We start from the raw sequence: 20,104 nt of genomic DNA on the forward strand, positions 1-20,104 counted from the left end.
TTGGATTTAAAAAAAAAAAAAAAAACTTAAAAGAAAAGAAAAACAAACGGAGAGACAAACACACAATGCCTGACTCGGCTCCAACCGTTAATAAATCAACAGGGAAACTCAAACAAAAACTGTATAAAATCGATCCCCCCCGAAAAGTGTTTTTTTTTTTTTTTTTTTTTTTTGGCTCGGTTTCGCACGCCGGATGCCGTTCCTGAAGCAGCCCAGCCGTTTTTATCCGGGTTTGGGACCGGCAGCGGCCTGGAATGGGATCTACGCCTCCTGCCTGAAAAGGAGCGGCATCTTCCACTGCACGACAATCCAAAATCCTGACAACAATGAAATATATAATTGTGATTGTTACGTTCATGTTCCTTTTGGGAATGGAAAATTTCTCATCTCTGTAAGGACAAGTTTTCGTCCGGCTCTTGCTTTGGACGTCGATCACGTGGTGCTGCGGTCCAACTTCTAACCTCAAAGAAAACAAAAGATGTCACATTTCCAGTTGACTCGGGGCGGCGCGGTGGAGCAGCTGGTAAAGCCTCGGCCTCACAGTTCTGAGGACCCGGGTTTGATCTCGGCCCCGGGTTTGCATGTCCTCCCCGTGCCTGCGTGGCTTTTTTCCGGGTGGGCACTCCGGTTTCCATTAATTGGCCACTCTAAATTGCCCGTAGGTGTGATTGTGAGTGCAGCTGTTTGTCTCCATGTGCCCTGCGATTGGCTGGCGACCGGTTCAGGGGGTCCCCCGCCTCCTGCCCGTTGGCAGCTGGGAAAAGCTACACTGATAGTGTAGTGGTACGCTCTGCTGATGTTGGAGCATTGACGCGGGTTCAATTCCCAGTTTATATGTGCCCCGTGACTGACCGGCGACCAGTTCAGGGGTCTTATTGAAGAAAATTAGTGGCACCGGGATTTGAATTTGAAATGATCACATTTTCAATAGTTGCTACAATCCGCTGTCTGAAATTCAACCGGCTACAAATTCGCCGCGAAAATTCACCGCCTGTGCCACCAGGCAGGGTTGCTTCAGGGCAGAACCGAACAGCCAGCCAATCCAGTAAGGGTTTCTTAGTCACGTGACGTCACATGCGAAGAAAGCGGAACTGCGATTGGCTGGCTAATCAGTTCTGACCTGAAGTAACCCTGCCTGGTGGCACAGACGGTGAATTTCAGACAGCGAATTGTAGCCGGTTGAATTGTTAACAATGAAAAGTTACACTGAAATACAACTATTGAAAATGTGATCAATTTACATTTCCAAATCAAATCCTGGTAGCACATATTTACTTCCATATAGTCTGCCTTTCGCCCAAAAGTTGGCTGTGATAGGGTCCAGCACTCCCGTGACCCTTGTGAGGATAAGCGGCTTGGAGAATGGATGTTATCGCGTGAAATGAGCTGTTTTCAATAGTTTATCTGTTCCGAAGTGGCAAACTACCAGCGATAAATTTCAACGTGACGCAGTCACAACCACGATCGTAAACCGTCTCCGCAAAAGCGGAACGCGTTTCCACGGGCAACGGAACGAGCGCCGGGCATCCCGAGTACAAGAAGCGAACGCGTCGAAGTCATCGAAACAAAGTAGCACGAGGCAACATTTCCATCATCATGCGTACGGCCTGGAAATTGTCAAGTAAATTTCCAGTCATTGGCCTCCCGATCATCACTTTTGGCGCGCCTCCAGCCAATGCGTGGCCGGGAGGGAGGAGAGAAAAGAGGAGGAGGAGAGGCGGAAAGGAGAGGCTCAGCGCTGCATGTGCACTCTCTCCAGCCGCCATCACTTGACAGCGGACTCGTCCTCGCGCTCGCTTTGGAGGAAATCATGAGGCACAGCGAGTAGGCGGCGGCCGAGATGGAAAACTTCAGCGCGACGTGCCTGTGGATGGTTTTGGCGTCGCATTTGTTTTTTCTGCCACCGACAGGTAGGGGGGGGGGGGAACAATACTTGATTACTCTTGAGAGTATTACAATTCTGCAGTGTGCGTAAGCAGAAGTGCATTTCGGGATGTTGTTGTTGTTGTTGTGTTTTTAAAGCTCTTTTTGGGGGTTGAAGAATTGGGGATTATTTGGCTCCGATGGATATTGAGGATGAAATCATCAGCGGAGAACAGAACGCCAACGGCAAAATAATAAAAGCATTTGTCTTAAACTGAACACCTTTTTGCGTCACATGTATCATTTACTGTAAAATTATGGAAAAGTGAAAACTGACATGACTGGACAAAAGGCAAAATAGCTCCGCACCTTTATCTGGATGCTCAAAAAAATGACTTTAAGGTTCATATTTTTTTTCTTGGTCACATGCCCCACCCGTCCACAAAGTTTAGCAGAAATATGGTTCCTACGCACTCGAGCAAAATAACAACAACCATAAACGAATATTGATGACTGTAATGAGCATCCACTTGCTAACTGTATGTTTATTTTGTGCTTTTGATGCGGCACTCAGAATTTCCATTTTTTCGTCGGCTACATAAAACGACCGGGCACACGCATCAACCTTGGAAATATAACCGTGCAATTAAAAAAAAGCAACAATATGGGTTTATTCTGGGAAGATTCCGTAACCGGTCGTCGGTTTGGCTCTTCCACATCCGCGGGAATGTTTGCGTTCTTTCAAGAAAAGACCAAAATTGCTCCTGGGATTGCGCCGGAGTTTAACACAACCTCGTGAGCTCAGGTTTGCAGATCGTATCAGGCTTTATTTGCATAACCACCGTGGCGGGGGGGATTGCGTCCTCCCCGGCACCAGGCAACAGGTGTGTGCGTGCGTGTGCGAGATGTCAGTTTGAAAGCAATCAATTATTCATCAACACCCAAACGACACTCGGACTCAGCGCAGTCGACAAAGATCCCAAACGCGCGCAAGACGTCTCCTCGCGCAAACAAAGCCTCGGCGGCATCTTCCTGCAACGTTTCTCTTCTCTTTTGCAAAGGCCAGAAAAAGTAAATTGGTGGGTGGGTTGTTGGGGGGGGGGGGGGGGGTAGATGTTGACATTTCACACAGGCACCGGTTTGGGTCTTCTGGAGCTTGACAGGGTTCAGCCCGAAGGCGCAACGGTCACATGAAGATCCAGTTCTCAGAAAAAGGGCCCAATATGCAGAGAGAAAAATTCTGGCCGGCGACGATGGAAACGTTGGATTCGTTCATTTATGCTCATTTGAATGATTTGACTAAACTGCTGCACATAGACACTCTTACTTATAGATTCGTCCACATAGAAATGCTGCTCGGATGAGACTATAACTCTTCAGTGGCGATGTGCCAATGAAAAAGATGCTTTGTAATCATGGCATCAAGCGTAACACATTTATTGTACTGCGCTTTGTTTTCCTCTCGCTCTTTGTTGATTGTAGCAACGCGCCAGGATCAAGTCGGGCTAAAACCGCAGCTCTCCATCCAGTCTCTCCGTTACTTCCGCTGTCCTTCTCGGATCCCGACGAACGGCGCCGTTAAGATAGCATCACAGTGGCGCTCACTTTGTTTTGTTTTTTTTTCCTGGTCACGTCACATGGCTCCTTGTTGCCGGGCAAGTTTCCGCAACCCGGCAGCAGAGAAAGGACAGGGAGAGGCGGCATGAACACAAAATCTGATGAGGTCGAGGGGTTTTTTTTTTTTTTTTTTCCTCTTCTTTTATCGACATCCGGGACATTCTGCATTTTGGCCCTGCACCGCTTATTCCCGATGCAAAATTTCATTATGGTGACTTTACTGCAGCGTCTGCGTCCTTTTTCCGCGACACTTATCCGCTTTAGCGTCCTGGCAGCTACTGCGAGCCTGATTTAAGGGCACGAAAAAAGGCCGAATACAACCCGGACTAGTCGATCGCAAGCCGCATTGAAAGGAAATTGAATGGATCCGCACGATACCGATGAGAGAATAAATCCGCATTGGCTCAGTTGTCCTATAATAATTAAAGTACCAAGAAACATGTTTTACTCATTTAATCGATCTATAAACCTCGCCCCCCCCGACTTAATTCCTGGGACGCTGGGATTCACTGCTGAACCCTGTCGAGAGTGTGGTGGGCCTATCGGCGAAACACTCGATGACGGAAGGAAGCCCGCTTGATAACCCCGAGGGTGCCATCGCTTATTCGAACATCCCACAGAGCCTCGTCGGAGCCGAAATAGTCTCATCTAGTCCTACGTAATACATCGAAGTCACATTTCCCAAAAAAACGGCGAAGCACCGTAGAACTTGCCATTCCCGAGAACTGCGTCGCGTGAGATAGCTTCCGGTGTACCACCGGAATTCAACCGATTTTACAAGTTATTGTTTATGGACAAGAAATAGTGTCTTCTAATTTTTGATCATCTGTCTGTGGCGGAGTTGTACGGAGATGATGAATTGCTCTTTTGCGGTATAAGAGAAGGTGCATCGAACCATATTTCATCATTCATACAACACAACAAAGTCTCGGCTCCCTGCAATGGAATCAACAGGCCCGGATTTCACACCGAACACATAAATCTTTGGGTAAATCCGGGTGATATTGTTACTTCAGTATTCCGACTCTCCGTGACATTTTCGTTTTGGGGGTGTACGTGATTTTTGATCATTTGGTGGGTGTTATCTCACAATGTCAAAATCGGTACAGCAAAATGAAAAAAAGTGTTTAAACAATTCTAATAGAGGTCGAGAATGGATGTAAAACTGCTTTTGCCGTTGAGCTCCTCTTTACTCAGCAAAAATACGTTTTAGAGCTCAAATTCCGTCCAACTGTAAAAGTTTTACTGCCGGTTCCTCCCAAAAATATCACACGAAAGCCGAATATGCCGAATCAGTAGTAAGTAGCGGAAGTGCCGCGGCTCGATAAAAGCTGGGAACCAAATGTGTCGAGCTTGCAATGCTACGTTTTGCATACGTTTTGGATTCCACCCTGTTTTGTTTTTTTGTTTTTTTTTTTTTTTTTTTTTTTTTGGAACGAGTAAGCAAATAAGTTCCAGACTACATTCTTCTTCTTATTATTGCTCCAAGGGTGGGACAGACTCCATTTTCACATCTGGCAGGTGTAACGGCCCGATGTGTCCCAATTACTCGTCTGCGTGTTAAGACTCATCCATTGTCATCTGATCCAGGGCGGTGCAAGCCCGTCATCTCCCCCGGCGGGCCTCACGTCGTCGTCCCCAAGCGGGGGAGGCTGGAGCTGCGTTGCCGTGACAATGCCACCGCGTCCACGTTGAGGTGGCAGAGGGAAAAAGCTCGCAGACTGGAGGGGGAGGCCGACGAGGGCGGCGCGGCTGTCGTCAAGGTGCCGGCGGCGCAGGCCTACCACATGGGCCGCTACGTCTGCGTCAACAACAACACGCTGGAGCGGGCCTCCATCTACGTATACGTGAAAGGTGGGCGCCGGTTGCTCGTCTGGGGTTCTGCGGTTTCCCTCAGTTACACATCGACGCTAAATTGTGGACCAGAAGTGTGGTTCTTGAAGTGTATCGAGAGAAGTTCCGTGGTTTCATTTCCTCACTCTTTCTGCGTTCTACCCGCACAGACCCCGTCAACGCCTTCCAGCGCACCATGGTCAACGGCATCCTGGTGCGCGCGGGCGAGAACTGCACCATCCCCTGCCTGGTGACCAACCCGGAGGTCACGCCGGTGGCCTTGCGGACGTGCGACGGCCGACCTTTGCCCTCCGCCATGAGCTACTGGACCCACCGCGAGCAGGGCGTCGTCATTGGCAACGCCAGGAAGGACTTCGAAGGCTGCTACGTGTGCGTGGGGCGGCTCGGAGAAGATCAAGTGACTTCCAGCCAATACACCGTAGACGTGCGCCTAGGTAACCGATGTCCGGGTTTCGGATGCCGTCTGACCCCGGGACTCGTCTGCATGGCTGGTTGGGTTCGAATGAATTGAGAGAAAAGCTTCGTGGCCTCCTGGTTTTCATGTTGGGTTCAATGACAACCCGAAATTGTCCGTAGGTGTGAATGTGAACGGTTGTCTATATGCGTCATGCGATTGCCTGGAGACCAGAGCGATGAGAATGAACAATTTTCAAAAAAAAACACTGAAAATTTGGGTGATGGTGACCTCTTGTTACTCCTAACAATATAAATACAGTCCAATCATAACATTTTGAAATTTTAAAATATGAGCCCAAGCAACCAAAATAATTTTGCCAAAAAAATGTAGACTGAGTGAAATTTACATCAACTAGGCGACTGCACTTACAAGTCATACTTCAGAAATAAGTACACAAGTAATTTGTTTATATGTATATTATGAGAGATCATGAAATATAAAAGTGAGCGATAAAATGCGTGATCTACAGGGCCAGTGCTACAGATAGGACTAATCGTATTCGCAGTTGTCAATTATGTAATATTTGAGAAATTTACATTGAACTTACCTGGTTTGGATATGCTCCTGGATATTTTTTTGCTCCATTGCTTCCATAATTGATTATGTCGGAACTTTGCCGGGAACGTCCACTTTTTGCACGTGTTCTGTATGACATATTGATACAGTTTTCGTTCCTATCTGCACGGTTATACTTTTTTTCAAGCCACGCCCATCTGCAACAGTTTTGTTACCCCGCAGTTTTTTATCAATTTCCCCGGCACAACCTTCATCTTTTCGCTCCAAGACTTTCTCCATACTGGCAAACGCGCAGACCTCTCGATAACATACGCGTTAAGTTATAACTATGTCGTAGCAAACAATGCTTCTCTGTGAAATGTTAACATCAGAGTGAAAATACCGACGAAATACCGTTATTATGAACACCAAAATTTAACGCAAACAGATAGCAATCCCGTTTTCCGCTATCACAGCTGTGAGAAATTTCACGACGGGCGTTGCCGATGGATGCCGGCGGCCGGTCTAGATCACGGCCTCGCCCCGCGTCAAAAAAATTTTCTTAACGGATTTAAACGTTTCACAAAAAAGCCATTTTCAGCTGAATTCCGCGAAATTCTCATCCCTGCGCCCAAATTCAGATCAGACAAGCGCAGAAGTCGCCTGTAACCTGGATGAAGACAAGTGCGGTAGAAAGCCTCACAAATCTCACTTTAACGTGAGCAAAGTAGAATGATTTTTTTTTTTTTTTAGTTAAGCCATTCACAAACACGGATACCCGAAGAGTACAAAGGGCGATCGTTACCGACAGAGCATAAAGTGCGTACTGGATACCGGACAAGCGTTTGAAACGTCGCCGTCGGATGAAGGGCCGACCTTCATGTTTGTGTTTGTGCCTGCGCTGCATCACAATGCCCAAACAAAGACTCGCTCTGCTTTTTTTTTTTTTTGGAGGGACGGAGCGAGGGAGTAAAATGCGGTTGTGGTGAAGGACACGGGGATTAACGCAACGCCGCGCTGAACAAAGATTTGTAACAGAGCGTGAAAGGCTCTGGGCCAAATAAAGTCATGACAACCTTTGTCAAACACGACCGTTGGTGATGTCACGGCAATTTATTGAAAGCAGTAAATCGTGCAGTTCATGTGCGCCGAGGGCTACGGAATGGACATGAGAGTATAACGATAAATGATCCGGTCGCTGTATCTAACGGCAACGCTCTTCAGGCTCTTTTTAGTCGATTACAAAATTGCCTTCATTGCTATTTTGCGAGTTATCTCCATCAGTTCGGCCAATCTAATAATTGCACATGCCTGAAAAGAACGCGCTGAGGAATCCTGATGATTTTTTTGTTCCTTTTTGAATGTTTTCTTGACCTTGCCCCTCTTGCACGCAGTTCCAGAAGTGCTTCCGGTCATCACGTTGTCCCAGAGGGAGAAGGTCATCTTACGAAAAGGAGAAAACTTTGAGCTGACTTGTAGCTCCTCCAACGTCAACCCAGACTTCAACGTCAAGTGGGACTACCCGTCCACAGCGGTGAGTTTTACATCAAGCGACGAGTTTACGTGACTCCGTCCACAAATAATATTAATAAGCATTTTAACAATGGGGACATTGTTTCTCAAAATTAAAGTCATGTGTTTCCCCATCGGGCTATTTTCCATGTGGCGTGATTAAAATGGCCTTGAACTGTGACATTGTTTCATCCACAGCATATTCAGAAGGATTATTGTGCACACCCCTGCCGCCCCAAAAACACCCGAAAGCACAGCATCGGCTTCCCACGTCGGCGCCTTCCGCATCCTCGTCCTGAAACTCAGAACGCTTTGAGTTGATTGAAATGGACTGAAAGCGGTATCGGGCGTCACGAGTGATTCAATTTCGATGATCAAAGGTCACATCCGTCACATTCCCGCGTAATGTGACAAGTCAGGAGCGGCCAAAGGGGATTTCATTAGATCAGGCCCGAAAAAAATTCGGTGGATTCCGGTGATTGATCAAAGGTTAATCGGCGTCAAAGTTCTACCAAAGGTTTTTTTTTCCCCTCGACATTTGTTAAAACAATGACAAAGGCTGAGCAAGATTTGAAATTGCGAGTACCGTAATTTCCCGGCCTACAGAGCGCACCTGGTTATAAGCCTCGCTACACGGAAAGAGTTCAACGCTAGCTAGCCAGCTTACAACCAGGTGCGCTAACACTAGCGGCGCATCACCGCATAAACCGCAGGCTAGAAAGCGCGGCTTGTAGACCGGAAATTACAGTAGTTTGTCATTCGCTCCTTGTTCTTCGGTTGCCAGTTGCAAAGTCAAAGTCAAGGGACTCCCTTAACGGTTGGCGCCGTTTTCTGCCCGCAGCATCCGGACGAGGCGCACACCTCGCACATCCTGTCCGGCTCTCGGGGTTATCAACGCGCCACCCGGCTCTCGATCGGACGGGTAAAGCAGTCCGACTCGGGGACGTACCGCTGCTCGGCCCACAACGAGAGAGGCGGCAGCTCCACGGCGCTGCGCCTGGACGTCTACGGTAAGCGTTACGCCGAGTACTCTACTGGACACCGTGTCTTCTGAGATGATGGCATTACATCATCGTCTCGCGTCTGGCAGTCTCCAATAAAACCACGATTGATACGACACGCAGTTCTATACTGTTGAACGGTATCGAACCTTTCAACCACTCGGAAGCAATTTGCCCTCCACGGCAACCCTGTAGAAAGGTTAACGTGGTAGCGCTGAAGGAGCTGTTAAAACGACCGTCGATATGATGTCATCCACTTGAGCTTTCTTGAAGTGTCTATGAGCCAAGACTTCTCCTCGTTGGCTTCCATCCATGTTGACTGAAAAAATGAACTCAGCCTAATTCCGCGAACGTTCTCCTTGATTTGCATACCATGTAAATCAGATGCCCTCCAGGAACATCCATCCCGACTTCAAACTTTCAGAGGGTGCACCCGTAACAGCCTCGGACCGCGGACGCGTTCGGACACGACTTTGTCGACAAGACCGCGGCAAGTTGGTGTCAGGTTTTCGAGGCATCTAAAATGACAAGCACAAACGCTCTCGTAATGCAGTAGGAACTTTTCTGGTCGACTCATTGGCTTGAATTGGAACCGAATGAGTCCACTGCCATCTCATTTCACCCATGACATTTGTCTTGATGTGACCACATGTGATTTATTCTATGTGCCTGGCGTTATGCAACTGCAAGGCCAGAAATTGTGAAGACTGAGTAGCCACCGTGAAAAAAATAAACAAAAAGCCTATGACAGCATAATATCGTGACTACGGTGCAGTGGTCTTTGCAAACAAAATGCCTTTGCACTATTTACTGTTCCTTAAGAAGGGCTGACAGCCATGCTACCCTGAGAACGTCAGATCTCGAAAGCTAAGCAGGTTTGGCCCTGGTTCGTTCTTGCACGGGAGACCGCCTGGGAATACCAGGTGCTGTGAGCTTCTCCCCACCGGCTAAAATGCAGAGGGGTTGCGTCGGGAAGGGCATCCGGCGTAAAACTGCGCCAAACAAATGTGGATTCATCTGAGATGACACGCTGCGGTGACCCCGAATGGGACAAGCCGAAAGGAAAAGAAGACCGTTTTTCAAGAATTCTGAAATAAGCGACTACAATCTGCAGACACCGTTCAGCACTGACGCAACAAAAGTTGCTCAATGAACAACTATCCCGTATGTGCATCTCTGTTGTCCAGATATCGGGTTCATTACCACGTTAAGCCACCCAAGTCCCGTCCAGGCCGGCGTCCGAGAAGGGGAGAGCCTGAATCTCAGGGTGGAGTTTGAGGCCTACCCGTCACCCGCCGTCCTGTCCTGGTTTTACGACGGCAAGCGGCTGCTCAACACCACAGAGCACGTCATCACCGTCCACCGACACAAATACAGGTGGCAAATCCCGGCGAGCGAGGGTACAATCCCCAATCTCACCCGACTTTACATTTAGGTTCATGAGCGAGCTGAAACTGGTGAGAGTTCTTGGCTCGGAAGCCGGCATCTATAAATTCTCCGCCAGCCACGAAGACGCATCGGTCGAGCATTTATTTCACGTATATGTCAATAGTAAGTCAATTCTACTTTGCTAAAACAAGTTGGGAAGAATTTAAGCATGTGTTGATGATGTGGGGTCGCTCCCCAAGGTAAGCCAGTCATCATCGCACAGGAAGGGCCCGTCGACGGTCAGGTGCGCTGCGTCGCCGCCGGTCACCCGGTTCCAAAAATCCGATGGTACATCTGCGACGTCCCCCACACAAGGTATTGCGTCGCTGACATCCGCTAGTGCAGAAGCACGCCAAATATTCAACGTTCAAGAACGTCATATACTGCTACTCCACAATGATCTTACTTATTTATGTTCTTCTTAATAAATGTATTTCCCCTGAAAATAAAATTTGGCGGTGGGACCTCGCTAACTAGCTATGTTAGCTCTATTCAGTCAGGCTAACCCTGTGTGCCGACGACAGAGTCGTTTAGTTCCGTAAAACTCACATTGGTTCCCTTTTTCAAATTAGTTTACGGCATTCAGCCAAATTGTTATGAAAACTAAGCTAAAACTAACCTAGCAGTACTTTTTGACTACCAAATATTTTTTGCTTCAAGATGAGAACTTGTATTTACCCAACAGCTGAACTGGTGCAGTTGTTTGTGCGGTTAACTTAACCTAACTAGTTTCCTACCGCAAAGTGCGACGTTACCGAGTCATTTTACCCCAACTCCAAGTATGCCATACTTTAGGCGAACAAACTGACTTATTAAAACACAAAGTTAAGAAGCCTGAAGCTCGCCAAGTAGCTTTGCGCCCAAGTAAATATCTTTCGAAAGCCGAGGCTGAGAAGTTGAATGTCTATAAAAAAAAAAAATAAAAAATAAAAAAAAAAAACAAACAGGATAAAATTAAAAACAAATATTCAGGCTAAAAAGAGTTGGAAAATATGTCAATTGTGAAATACTGCGGAGGGTAGTGGTGGGCAAAGTATGGCCCCCAGAACACTTCCGGCCTATTCCCTTCGGCGATCAGGCCCAACCGGCGTTTACATTAACAAGAGTTCTGTAATAGTGGTTGTATTCATTTAGCTGTTGTATGCCTTGCTAAAATTAAAATAAAAAAAAATTTAAATAAAATTTTTCATGATTCTTCTCATTCAGTAACTGGTTTATTGTCGTATATAAACAAAATAAAAATACAAAAAATCTACATAAATATTAAAGAATCATTAATCTTGTGAAGTCATCGGTTCATTAATTATAGTTTAATTGCAGTAATAATCCAATGAAATATCATTTTCCACAGCATTTTTTTCCCCATCTTTTACTGGCATAGCTGCTTTGCCTTTTCTAAAAAAAAATCAAATGCGGCCCTTGAGCAACAAGGTTTTGCCGGCTGTACTTTAAAGCAAAACCATAAACGATCAAGTGAAGAAACTTAACATTAGGTAATATCACAAATTGTGGAATTCAATTGAAAATGATCACAGGTGTAATCTGCCCCTGTCATCGCAAAAATGATTATGATTCGCCAAATAGCTGTATAGGTTACAGAATTAGCCAAACGACCTTCCGCGTAACCTCTCCACAGGTGCTCGCACCTGCCCAACGCCACCCAATGGGAGACCGCGGACGTCGCCACGGTGACAGAGTCCGCCTTCAGCCGGAGTGAGGTGGAGAGCCGAGTGAATATCAGCAAGGAGCACGGCAACTTCCGCACGCTGGAGTGCGTGGCCTCGACCGAGCGAGAGGAAGCTTACGCGCTCTTCTCCATCAGCGGTACCGAACTCTCCCCGGCTTCCCGACACGTACGCGAAACACACGCGGATAGAAACGTAGACGGCGGGGAGGCGTCGGCCCGCACGCTTGCCTCACGACGCCCACGTAAACAAACCCTTCGACCCCGCCGGGCCAGGTGTGCGGTGACAACGCGCAGATTGAACGAGATTAGCAAACGCTGACAAGGCGGAACGAGATTAGCGGGTGTCGGCACGCTAATCCGGGACACACAAACAAACACCGCTGCTGCAGATGTCGGTCTTATTCCGCCCGAGGGCCCCGCGCCGTGCGCCGACTCCTGACTGCGGCTTTGTTCCCGAAACAGAGCGACTGGTCCCGCACAAACTCTTCACCCCGCTTCTAACGGGCATGGTGGCCACCGGCGCCTTCCTCTGCCTCGTCCTGGTGGTGCTGCTCTATAAGTACATGCAGGTAAGAGAACACAAAGCGCCTCGTCAAGTTCTTGCGGCGTCACGAAATCCAAACTTGACTCGCAAAAGGAGATGCGCTCATCCTCTGATGAGTCATGTCTTTATTTTTCACAACTTGCAAACGATTTCCTTCAGATAGATATCCCCTTTTCATGGTGACAATTTGTACGCGCAGTAATGACGTTTAAATGACTCAGTCAGCCATTAGGGAGATTCGATTGACACGTTTGGAACAGGATGACATCTTGCTCTTAACTCCAGTCCGGTGACTCGGGCTCTTACATCAGCATTTAAAGTGCACGTAAAGCAAATTACTGCGCAATGAAATAGCAATGCGGGGAGACCAAGCCCGCATACAACAGCAGGCACGACTGCAAAATTGAAGGAACTCAAAGACATGATTCGTATAATAACACAAAACTACAATATTATGAGCAATTTGAATCAGTACCGGATTGTGAACGTTCACAGATAAACACCTCTTGCGCTCTTTGGTTACAAAGATGCCTTTTGTAGAGCAAATCATCATTTGGCAATTTCAACTGAAGCCTCCAACACTCCTGTGACCCGTCCATCCATCCCTCCATTTTCTACCGCTTCTGCCGGTCAGGTCGTGGGGGGGGGGGGGGGGGGGAGTAGCTTCAGCGGGGATCCCTTTCCCCAGCCACTTCCGGAGGGATCCCGAGGCATTCCCGGGCCAGCCGAGGAGACGTCGTCCCCGGGGTCTCTTTCCGGTGGGACAACACCCCACCAGGGAGGTGTCCGGGAGGCATCTCCATCAGATGCCCCAGCCACCTCATCTGACTCCTCTCAATGCAGAGGAGCAGGGGCTGAGCCCCTCCCGGATGACCGAGCTAGGAGCTGAGTTGTCTGGGGCTTCACGCCCCTGGTAGGGTCACCCATGGCAAAAAAGTTCCTCGGTGAGGGAGGGGCCAGGCAAAGTACGACTCTAAAACCCCTGTGACGGGTGAAAATGTCGGATCTTGGGTGGGTCACCGGGGCAAACCTCTGGAGCCAAGCCTGGAGGTGGGGCTCGTAGGCGAGCGGGCTGGGTGGTGGCCAAAGGCAGGTACCTTGGCAATCCGATCGCCGGCTACAAAAACTAGCTCTAGGAAGTCCCGTGACCGTTGTGAGGATAGATGGACGGATGGAAATCTAATTTCAGTTTTGTCTCTATTAATCTCGCCCCTTGCCACCAGAAACCCAAATTCCAAATCCAGTGGAAAGTCATCGAGAGTATCCACGGCAACAACTACATCTACTTTGACCCCACCCAGCTTCCTTACGACTCCAAATGGGAGTTTCCTCGGCAGAAACTGCGCTTCGGTACGACGATCAACGCGCCTGTTGATGTTTTGTCTGTCGGCTTCAACGTTCGTGTGCGCGAACAGGAAAAACTCTCGGTTCCGGAGCGTTTGGAAAGGTGGTGAGGGCCACGGCGTACGGCCTGTGCTCGGCCGACACGGTCACCACCGTCGCCGTCAAGCTCCTCAAGCGTAAGTAGGTTTTTTTTTTTGTACCTCGGCCTGCTGAGACATGTGACGATGCCTCAATGTCATCGCAGCCAACGCTCACGCCACGGAGAAGGAGGCGCTGATGTCCGAGCTGAAGGTGCTGAGTTACCTCGGCAACCACATGAACATCGTCAACCTGCTGGGAGCCTGCACGGTCGCGGGTGAGCGCAACCTCCAAACAACGAAAACTTCAGTCCAGCTTTCGTCCTCTCGCTGAACTCTCAAATCGTCTTTCTTTTGCCTCAGCTCGACTTCACAATCGATTTCTCTATGGCTCAAGAAGCGCCGACTCGCTGCAGCGTGAGGCAGTTATTACGCTTTTGATAGAAATCAGATACCGCATTGGACCGTCGAGGCGACGGCGGCCGCCCCTGACAAGAAGCTGACGGAGTGCAGTTAGGCGATATTTTCTACCTGTCAGGGCCTCGCAATCGACCGCTCTGCAGCATCTTGATAGATAGCGAATAAGTGGAAAGTCACACTTGGCATGAAAAGTCCTCGTTTCAAGCGATTGAATACTGACCAGACATTGGCTGTTCGTCACACAGCTTTAATATTAATATCCCACACCGTCCGTGCAAATGTCCACCGAGATGACGGATGCCGCAATCAACTCCTCATAACAGCCAACGCCGTCCCCGCGTCGGAGTTGCGCTACGGTCAAATTGATTCGATGAAATCTCCGCACCCCCTTCTCCAGGTCCAATTTTAGTGATCACCGAATACTGTTGCTATGGCGACCTCCTCAACTTCCTGCGCAGGAAAAGAGAGTCCTTCCTAAATTCCCAAACGGGCGACGGTTACTATCGCAACGTCGCCAAGCAAACGGAGCCTGCGAGGTGAGCCGCAATCTCGTCGAAATTTACTTCGTCACATGTCAAAAGGCATTCACCCGATTTGTGTGCGCGGCAGGGAAGCCACCGGCACAGAATACGTGACCATGCGTCCCTCGGAGAAAGAAAGGTCCTCCCAGTCAGGTAAATCGTTTTCCCATCCTGGGCTGAGGCCCGACTGCGCGCCCTGACCCGCTCGGAGAGCTAATTCAAGTGTTCCCTGCTCTCGCGCAGAAGACGTGGACGAGCTTTCTTTGGCCGCTGAAGATCTGCTGAGCTTCTCCTACCAAGCGGCCAAAGGGATGGAGTACATCACCTCTAAAAATGTAAGTGCGCTCCTTCGCGAGACTGACACGAGCCACCAGAACCGGTTCCAAAGTCGACACGCGCCGCTGGGCTGGCGCAGTGCATCCACAGGGATCTCGCAGCCAGAAACGTTCTACTGACTCACGGCAGGGTGGCCAAGATCTGCGACTTCGGCTTGGCGCGGGACATCACCACCGACGCCAGCTACGTACTGCGAGGAAATGTGAGTTCCGCTTCTTCCGATCCCTCGTTTCTTCTCGCTCGTCGATAGCCGTCCTTCCGCCGTGCACGTCCTCGGAGAATGTAGGCCAAGGTTTTCCATTTTGGTCTGTTTTTTGTTCCACGTATTTTCGTCTGTAATCGTACTCGACATTCAGCGGCGACCCAAAATGCTTTCCGGTTCTTCTACTGGGTTCGAAATTTCAGTTCCTGCCTCTTCACCCTTGTGCGTGAGTGGGTTCTCTCTATTTTAGCTTCCTCCCACATTCCGAAAAACAGACTAAATTCTCCACGGGTGTGAATGAGAGTGTGAACAGTTGTTTGTCTGTTTGTGCCTTGCAATGATTGTCTGTTCAAAAAATGATATGCAATAAATGGGAATTGTAAACGCTTCAAACAGGATGGACTCGGACACAAGGTCTTCTTTTTTTTTGTTTTTGCGCCAAACAGTCTTAAAACGGAATGTGTTGCTTTCACCAGCAATAGAAATGTTGATTTCCAACGATTTCAGGAAATCAATAGAAACATTTGCACACATGTTTTGAAAAATAGTCCATAGCGTGACTGTAATGCGGCCTTTCGTCCACGCAGGCACGTCTTCCGGTCAAGTGGATGTCTCCCGAGAGCATCTTCGATTGCGTCTACACTTACGAGAGCGACGTGTGGTCCTACGGCATCTTGCTATGGGAAATCTTCTCGCTGGGTAAACAATTTCGAGCCGCGGATCAGACGGAGAATGTCCGACAGGCGATTATTAGCATAACAGCAGCAACGTGTGTTGGACGCAGGTAGCGGCCCCTACCCCGGGATGCAGGTGGGCTCGACCTTTTATCGACTGATTCAGGAGGGCCACAGGATGAGCAGGCCTGAGTTTGCGCCCATTGAGATGTAAGTGTGTGTCTGTGTGTTCATTTACATCATATTATCCCTCTCACAAAACAATCTGGTTCTGGAATGGCGATCCAAATCTGGAATATGGATCCGGATCATACATTTTTGTTTAGACCTTGGCGCATTCTGAAGAACGACACGCCAAAGTTTCGAGTTCCATTTAGTGATTGAAATGTCCTGTGACCAAAAAGCTCGATGCGGGCTCAACGTCAGGGTGTGAGTTATTTTTGTGTTACGAAATTAGATTATGAGATTATGAGTACCGATCGAGTTAGTCACACGCCGATGTTCAAGGTTGTTCGCAAATCACTTCATTTGACCTGGGCTCAAATGTCCATGCCGAAGCTCTAAACTCCCTACTTTCCACTTCCTAAAAAAAAAAAACAGCTAAAAGTTCTAACGAAATGATTCATAGCAATTTTCCAAATGTAAAAAGTCATGTTGAAAATGATGACCCAAAATTATGGACACGGAAACAGGGAATCAAAGATCACAACATGCCAAATTTGAGTTCTCCGTTAGCAGAGGTGAACATATCAAATGAGATTTTAAGATAACTTTCGATTGATCTACTCAAAGTGGGACTGCATGCCCCCCCCCCCCCCCCCCAGGTATGATATGATGCTCTCGTGCTGGAATCAGGACCCTTTGAAAAGACCCTCTTTTAGAAAACTGGTGGAGAAGACTGAGCTTCTTCTGTCAGAAAACACGCGGAATGTAAGTAGAACAAAACATGAATGGTTTTGATTGTATTTGAACACCAGCACGTCTTTGCCTCGTGACGCTTTAAGGGTTCTAGTTCAACCAACGTCGGGTTGTAGTTTGTTGTGGGGGGGGCGCGGGGCAAGAAAACAAAAATCAAGCTTTGGAGTGCATCATTCCTCAGATTTACCTGAGGCTGAGCAACGCCGCGGATTCCTCGGAGCACCAGAGGGCGGCGCCGTCGCGGAGGCTGAGCTCCGTCTGCAGCACCACGGCCCCCACCCAGCCTTTACTGCAGAATACCGCGGACGTCTTCCTGGAATATGTCTGATCCACTCCGCACGAGTAGAGAACCATACAGAACGCTTGCACGTTGAATTGGAACTGGAGTGATCCTCAGCTGCATGCATGCAGCAAGTCTTGCAGAAACACATTCCACAAATATGGCCGACGTGCTGTGCTGAAACTGCTACACTTTGCCACGGAAATTCAACAGTTTGCCTTCTTTTCATGCGTAGCAGAAGGTTCCATTAAAAAAAACAGTCAAGAAAAACACTTTTGTTACTACTACTACTAATACTAGTAACACTACATTTGGAACTGCTACAAAATTCTTGTGGGTAGAGGCTGCATTTACGCGCACAAGCGCTGAGGCAGAACAAATTTTACAAAACCAAATGAAGGTGGGCCATTGTGGAAAATGTACACAAAAACAGAATACAATGACCTGCAGATCCTTTTCAACGGTACGTTCAACTGAAAAAGACTAAAAAGACAAGATAGCGAAGGTTCAAAGAAATACAAGCTGTGTAAAAGCCTCAAATGGCCGCGTTGAAACACGAGATAATTACAAAGAAAGACGGTAAACAGAGAGTTTAACGCTAACGCTAGCGCCGCGCCAACAGGGCCGGTTAAAAATAAACACACCGGTAAAAATCACTGAGACACGGCAGTGACACGCCAGCGCAGAGCTAACAAGGCCAGACCGGTAAAAGTCACTTCCTCGGCACATATATTCCACCGGTCTCACTCTTACCTTTTTCGCTTGGGTGCCCCCTTCCAGCTGTTAGAAAAAAAAATTGCATAAATTGGCCGCACCACCGCATAAACCGCCGGGTTGAAAGTGTGTGAAAAAAAGTCGTGGCTAATAAGCCGGAAATTACGGTAATTTCTTTCCCATTGAGGAGAATGACGTACTTTACAACTTTGGTTGCTCAGCAGTTCGGCTGTCTGCTGTTGTATTTTTTTCCTAATGAAAAAGAAAAAGATTTTGCTCGGATGGCAGCATATGTGGCTCCAAAACGTCCTGTACGTGGATTTTTTCGCCATGGGCGCTAACGCTCCTACATACCATCCCAGATGCTGGCTTTTGAAATTAACGCCGATAACAATCTGGAACATCCTTTTTGTCTTTGAGGTGGACAAAAAGAGCCACGATTTCCAAATGTGGACTCATCAGACCGCTGCGCACTTTGCCACCTGACGTCAGTCCGTCTCACATGAGCCGCCTTTTTAGGGTAGTCAACCGAATCGGGTTTGGAAATGATTGTATTCCGTTTTCACTTGCGTTTTACACAATGCCCCAACTTTGTCGGAATACTGGGTTTGTAAATGTACGCAACAAACACACACTAGATACAACCTGCGGTAATGTCCCGTCTATTGATCCGTGCGGTACAATTTCAGGTTGACGTCACCAAAAAGCCAACAGCAGCGCTAACTGCCCATCGTGTACAACATGAGCGTCGGTGTGGCGCCGATGGGGGTGTCCAGCCTCTGATCATATCTAAAGCTCGCATTTGGTTGTAGTCACTTTTTGCTGATTACAGTTTTGTTTGTCAGACCATGCTATCTTGAAATAGTCGTGAGCTTGTAGCCTAATAGCTATCTTACAGTATCTTAACTTAGCATCAGGATCAGCAACACAAAAAGACTTTGTCCGTTTGAATCGGTAAAGACAGCCCCCTGAGCTAGCTTATCTTCAAATCCATACTAGGGCCGACTTGAAACACAGAAAGCTCTCAAATCATCTTGGCTTGATCCAAGTAGCTTGCTAGCTATCTTAATTTAGCATCAAAACTGAAAGCTCACCATTTCTTCTTCTTCTTTTCCTTTCGGCTTGTCCCCAAGGCAGCTTGTTAGTTACCCCTTAGTTCCAAGACTTGGAATACAGTTCTTTTGGTTTTCTGGCAGCTACCAGGCTTCGCTCACTTGAAACCAATAGTTCTCATCTTGGTTTATTACAAAACTGGAAATACAGAAAGCTCCCAAACTCAGTTATGTTTTATCACCGAAATGGCGTGTTTGTTACCGTATCTTGGCACCAAACCGCAATTAAAAAGGGTCACTAAGCTGCGATAAGTGAGTAGCTAGCTACCTTAGCATGAAAACTCGACGCGTACTGTAAGCGTCCCCCAACCGCAGCAGGTGTACTAGCTACGCATCCAAATAAGAAATGGAAAAACTGTTACGCTGCCTGCTGTGAAAATCCTAAAATAGCTTCAAATATTTTGGGGGTTTTTAATTTTGGCACTTATAGCTTGGCTTTTTGTACCTTTGTGGTTTCCCTTGCGAATCATTAGTCCGGTGGAACACAATCGACCGTATTCGCCACTATGTGATGTCTTCATCGAGTGTCACCACGACATGCAAGCGCAAACTCCTTGTAAAGACCCCCCTAAAAAAAAGAGAAACTGTTAGAAATTCTTACATGAGCATTGCACATTTGACCTTGAACAGGTCAAGTGGGATGGATGTAAGAATATGTATTTGTGTGGTTAGGGTTAATCTTAGTTTAGCGTTCAGGATTGGTGCGTGTGTGTGCTCTTCGTTTTGACTCGTCACGTGTGTATTCATTGTAAATATGATAGAGATGTGCCTTTAGATTTGGACCGGCTAAGTCTGGTGGTCACGAGGGGACACGGTCCGGTTTGGAGGCCCCCTGCAGTTTTGATACCGTTTGTCGACTTGTTATAATAAAGAAAGTACCAGTGAAGGTAGAGGCAACAACGTGTCCATTTTTTTTTTTTGTCGTCATCGCAGCGTAAATATTAACGGCTTCAAACATGAGACTGTATATTCATATTTCCAGCATCACATGATGAGAATATGTTGATCGATCAGTTTTGATTAAATCGAAAAAGAAAAAGTCATTCCC

At 47.8% G+C, this 20,104-nt stretch overlaps 2 protein-coding genes across 2 annotated transcripts in view; one reads left to right on the plus strand and one right to left on the minus strand.

Moving 5' to 3' along the window:
* The first annotated feature begins 1,810 nt into the window (after positions 1–1,810).
* On the plus strand, positions 1,811–19,983 carry kitb (KIT proto-oncogene, receptor tyrosine kinase b). The gene is made up of 21 exons (XM_061829245.1): positions 1,811–1,910; positions 5,071–5,334; positions 5,484–5,768; positions 7,681–7,820; positions 8,640–8,808; positions 9,987–10,176; positions 10,235–10,350; positions 10,428–10,542; positions 11,864–12,051; positions 12,377–12,483; positions 13,682–13,808; positions 13,874–13,978; positions 14,047–14,157; positions 14,697–14,835; positions 14,909–14,973; positions 15,064–15,155; positions 15,236–15,358; positions 15,946–16,057; positions 16,143–16,242; positions 16,857–16,962; positions 17,132–19,983. Exons 1-21 carry the CDS (start codon positions 1,841–1,843, stop codon positions 17,276–17,278), a joined length of 2,871 nt encoding a protein of 956 aa, XP_061685229.1. The 5' UTR covers positions 1,811–1,840; the 3' UTR covers positions 17,279–19,983.
* The window catches only part of LOC133505792 (circadian locomoter output cycles protein kaput-like), a 40,922-nt gene continuing 24,224 nt past the window's right edge, over positions 3,407–20,104 (minus strand). Inside the window, exon 25 of the transcript XR_009796340.1 lies at positions 3,407–3,504. The gene's annotated coding sequence lies outside the window, so the exon portion shown is untranslated. The remainder of the gene's footprint in view (positions 3,505–20,104) is intronic.

The sequence above is a fragment of the Syngnathoides biaculeatus genome, chromosome 9 (assembly GCF_019802595.1).
Source record: "Syngnathoides biaculeatus isolate LvHL_M chromosome 9, ASM1980259v1, whole genome shotgun sequence".
NCBI classification, from domain to species: domain Eukaryota; kingdom Metazoa; phylum Chordata; class Actinopteri; order Syngnathiformes; family Syngnathidae; genus Syngnathoides; species Syngnathoides biaculeatus.